Raw genomic sequence first — 4,953 nt, forward strand, 5'->3', positions numbered from 1 at the left:
GTTGTCTGCGAGAAGCCAACTGTAGGACACTACACCCATACCCATTAGCAGTCACCTCCCTTTCTCAGTGCCCCTCCCTGTCCTCCCGCCCTAGCCCCTCCCGGTCACTGGTCACTCATCAAAGCGATGGAGTCAGTGTGGCAACTGTGAAGTTGTTCTTTGGGGCAGTAGTCACAAAGTTAATGAAACGACATGTTTGTAGTGTGGTGAAGGGAAGGGCCCTCAAGAACTCTGGATGGCTGATCTGAGTCAGCCCTCCAACTCCTGATGTGCAGGTGAGGAGAGCACAAGGTCATTCAGCCATTCATTCCAGAAGAAGTGATGGAGGGCTCGCTCAGACTCAGCTCCGCGGGGCCCCACAGACACAAATGCAATTAAAAAAAGAAAAATAAGTAAACACGCAACTGTGGTATGTGCTCCATTGTTCACCCAATTTGTTGGCAAGTATCTCTATTTTCCCCCTGTTACAGGTTTGTCTCGGAGAGCATCAGGGCTTTCATTTCCCTTCAGTACAGCATCATTATCTTCCTCATCTTCACCCTCACCTGTTTTTATTTCTTCTGAAGGAGGTGGTGATTCCTTTGCTAGCTTTAGCACCATGTTTTCGAGATATTCTGGCAAACTTTTGAACTGCTGTTTGGCTGGCTGGAAGAAGTGAGGGCTTCTCCGTGCTAACAGTCTCAGGGCTCTCCAACCATAATTTGGATCGTTCACAACCTTATATTCCTTTTCAATCATGCTTTCCGGGTCTGCCTGTTCAATGGCTTCTTCAAAGAATTCCTCCAACGTTGGCATATAGCCTCTTGGGTCTGATTTACAAGCTTCCATATTATCCCGGCAGAGATCCCAAAGGCTTATTAACGCCTCCTTTCCCTTCAGAATCTTTTTGTTGGGCCCTTTCCCCAGGAAGTCCAGGAAGTCCTCTGGTGCTGTTCTCTTTCGTACTGCTCTCGTCGTCTTAGTATCTGATGTTCTTTCCTTCACAAAACTTGGGCAGCCTTCATTTTTCCATGAATTCCAGTTTTCTTCAGTGTTTAATATATGCTCTACCATCTTTGAAAATCTCTCTCCATCTGGTGGGTTTTCAGATAGCAGTTGATAAACTGATTTTGTAGTACCTTCAATCCAGAGTGACTGCTCATCAGTTAAAACATCCTTTGAACTTTTGGATTTCACCTGTCCCTTGAGATGTTGGAATAAAATGAGATACTGCAGTAGAATGTGTCGGCGAAAGTTACTGTCACTCAGTTGTAAACCCAGCCACTTTTCACTTGTTAAAAATTTTGCAGCATATACATGTTCTCCTCCTGTTTTTAATTCTCCCATCTTTTTTCTTGAGGCCTGAGTGTCATCTAATTTGTAATTCTTGAAAACAGCCAGGACTTCTTCTGAGTACATGAGGAAAGTTTTCCATGAAATCTTCTCATAGCATTGCACAGGGTTCCTGAAGTAATCCTGAAGTGACCAGAATTTTTGATACAGGCTGTAATCCATTGGAATGGAGCAAGCTGTTGGAGCTTCATCATCACCCGTTTCACCTTCGTCTACGTCCACTCCTTCTTCTCTGTCTTCAGCATGCTTCTGACCCAAGGTGCTTTCCTGCTCATTGGTATTGTAAACGGTGACATTTTCCAGATTAAATTGACTCTGCAAGTTAAGACCGGATCTCTCAGATAAAGGGAAAAGCCTGGCCAAAAAGAGTTGAATTCGTGCACGCAAAACTGTGTGCTGGGATTTTGACAATCTTCTTAAGAGATCATTGCACGTACGTAGTAAATAATTTTTCCCAGCAGAATAGAATGTATTTGATTTCCAAGTAGCAACATTTCTTTCCACAAACGTGAATATTGTGTCACACTGATCCAAAGGGAGACATTGCAAAACGTCTCCCAACAATACAGAAGGTGTAGATGCGGTGCAAATACCTTCAGTTACTCCCCCAATAGCAAGAGAAATAATAGCTAAAACATTTTCACACGATGAGTGATTTATAATTTCTTCTTGCAGAACACCTCTGAGAGCTTGGTCAAGGGTACATTTTTTTTCATCTTCACTTCCAGTTAACTGGCTGAAGGTATTCAATAATGGCTGGATATTTTTGTTGTTCAGGGCTTCTCTGGTAGACTTCGTGAACCGCGTCCGCGCTTCAGGTACACTGAAGCGTGGCCATGTAGGAGACATCTTCTCGGCGGCGCGTGATGGTGAGGTCGAAGCACAGCAGGTCCAGGGGTTCCCAAACGTGTGGACGCAGTCAGCGAAGAAGAAATGACACGGAGACAGCGGTCAGTTGATCAGCAGCCTAGCCAGGTTCTAGCCAGGCGCTCCAGCGGCTTCTATATCCCGGGATCGGTGCTTGGCGAGATCTCTCCCCTGAAAGCTCTCTTGGAGAACGGGGACGACGACCAAGACAACAAGCCTAGGGCTGAGAAGCTCTGCAAAGAAGACGCTGCTTTCTTTTATAGCCCCAGAGCGTGGTGGGAGGAGCCAAATCAGACGCCCGCTCCACCAATCAGCCGCCCCCAGGACTGAAAGCGTCACCGGTTGGGCGTCAAGTTTAAGGTGGGGATGCACATGTTCCAAGCTAGGCCCCGCTAGGCTCGCCCCTTCAGGTGTCATTCACCCAAAGGACCTCAAGGAAAGGTTCTGTTGGATGTGGCTGCGCCTGGTATTTATTCCTCGTAAGGAATGGGCCGGGCGAGGGTGGGTGTGTGTGTGGGGGGGGGGGGGGTAAGGGGGTAGACGGGAGACACAGACACACCAAATGAAGCTGGCCTTGGAGCTCATGGGAGGCAGATGCTGAGGCTGAAGTTGATGTGAATAAAATGTGTATGGTTTTGTATATTAGCTCTGAGTCCAGGATGCCAGAGGCCACCAGCAAACAGCCCCAGCAGAGAGTGGAGGTATAGATGTCTATGGATCTGTCCCTGTTCCTCAGTCTACGTTGTTCTCTATATTCTACAAATGGGTGAGTTCATGTGGTATTCATTTTTCTCTGACTGGCTAACTTCACTTAGCATAATGCTCTCCAGTTCCATCCATGCTGGCAAGAATTCCTTCTCTTTTTTTTTTCTTACCTTTTTACCCCATCCATTGTGTAGATGTATCACAGTTGTGTGTGTGTATGTGATGTTAGGGTTTGGCTCCGCCCTGGGGGGACCCAGGTGCCAACGGCACCTTGAGGGTTTCCTGTGTGGTGGGAGCAGGGCCACCTTGTAGGTTACGTTAATCCATTTCTGGAAGAGGAAACTGAGGCTGAGGCAGGTGAAATTAATTTGCATAAGCGGGTCAATTATCAGGAAGACCGGAAGCTCGAGGTGAAGAAGTTGAGGGCCCAGGTGAGGGTACCCTTCTGAACAGGGTGAAGAGTGGGAGCCTAGGGAGAGAAGCCATCGGTCTGCAGTCAAACAGCTTAGCCCTACCGAGGGAGGGCATGACTAGTCCGTGTCTGTGGGGCCCAGCATAGCTGGGTCTGAGCGAGGCCTCCATCACTTCTTCCTGAATGAATGGCTGAATGACCTTGTGCTCACCAAAACGGGCAGGTGGGACTTGGTCTCTGGCGGGGACCCGGCCATACACAGAGAGAGGGTGGGTTGACCAGATGGCCTGGCCGGGACTTGGTCTCTGACTGTCGATCAGAGTGATTGGCAGCGGGACTTTTTTAATTTAATTTAATTTATTTTAATTATTTTATTTAATTTTATTTTATTATTTATTTTATTTTTTATTTTATCTTATATATTTTATTAATTTTATTTATTTTACTTTATTGTATTTTATTTATTTTTTTATTTTTTTAAAAAATATTTTATTGATTTTTTACAGAGAGGAAGGGAGAGATAGAGAGTTAGAAACATCGATGAGAAACATCGATCAGCTGCCTCCTGCACATCTCCCACTGGGGATATGCCCGCAACCCAGGTATATGCCCTTGACCGGAATCGAACCTGGGACCTTTCAGTCCCCAAGCCGACGCTCTATCCACTGAGCCAAACCGATTTCGGCTATTTTATTTATATTTTATATTATTTTATTTTATTTTATAATTATATTTTTATGTACAACCCGTCTCTGGCTGTACCAGATGGCCTGGCCCAGACTTAGTCTCTGGTTGTGGATCAGAGTGATTTGGGTTGATCCGGGGCGAGGCCAAAAGGCAAATAAATGTTGACAGAATACTTTTTATTTTATTTCTTTCTTTATACCAATAGCTACAGGCCAGCACCACCCCACCGTCTGCCCAGGCCCAGCCCCAGCCACAGCCACAGCCACAGCCACAGCCCTCCTCCGGCTCCCGGCAATGCAACGGCAGCAACAGCCAAAGCCCAACAGCCACGCAGCCATCGACTGGGGGAAGATGGCAGAGCAGTGGCTTCAGGAGAAGGAGGCTGAGCGGGGGAAACAAAAGCAGCGGCTGACACCTCGACCACCCCCCCCCCCCAGGCCTGGGAATGAAAGCACCCCATGTCTATTGCTGGCGATGCCACTCCGCTCTTGGACGACATGGATCAGTAGGGGCCCTGCTCCCAGGACTCTGGTTACCTCTGAGGCCGGGAGATGCTCAAAGTATTGTGGTGACTGCGGCCATTGTCCTACTCATTTTCAAAAAAAAAAAAACTTGCTAAAAAAATAAAAATAATAAAAATAGGATAGTGCAAACAGGCATCCAGCAGCAGGCAGCAGGTGGGCGGGCGGGCAGGCGGCACAGAGGGAGGGAGCGAGCGAGCAAGTGAGCAGTCCGTGAGCCAGCGAAGGCAGCCGCGTCCCGAGAGCCGCTGAAATAACTCCCGTCCCTCTGACCCCCTCCCCGGAGCCCACAGCGCCTCCGGTCTCCAGCGGAGCGAACACGGCCCTGCCCGGCCATGGCCTCGTTGCTGAAGGTGGATCAGGAAGTGAAGCTCAAGGTTGATTCTTTCAGGGAGCGGATCACAAGTGAGGCAGAAGACTTGGTGGCAA

The 4,953-nt window shown here is 47.9% G+C and overlaps 1 protein-coding gene across 1 annotated transcript; it reads right to left on the reverse strand.

Moving 5' to 3' along the window:
• Positions 1–340: 340 nt before the first annotated feature.
• LOC308512595 (THO complex subunit 1-like) lies at positions 341–2,181 on the reverse strand (the record flags this gene model as incomplete). Its single annotated transcript, XM_081115509.1, is given in 2 exon segments — positions 341–459; positions 462–2,181. Coding segments are annotated over 2 exon segments (1,839 nt in total).
• Positions 2,182–4,953: the final 2,772 nt, after the last annotated feature.

The sequence above is a fragment of the Myotis nattereri genome (assembly GCF_964212035.1).
Source record: "Myotis nattereri genome assembly, contig: HAP1_SCAFFOLD_202, whole genome shotgun sequence".
Classification (NCBI taxonomy): Eukaryota; Metazoa; Chordata; class Mammalia; order Chiroptera; family Vespertilionidae; genus Myotis; species Myotis nattereri.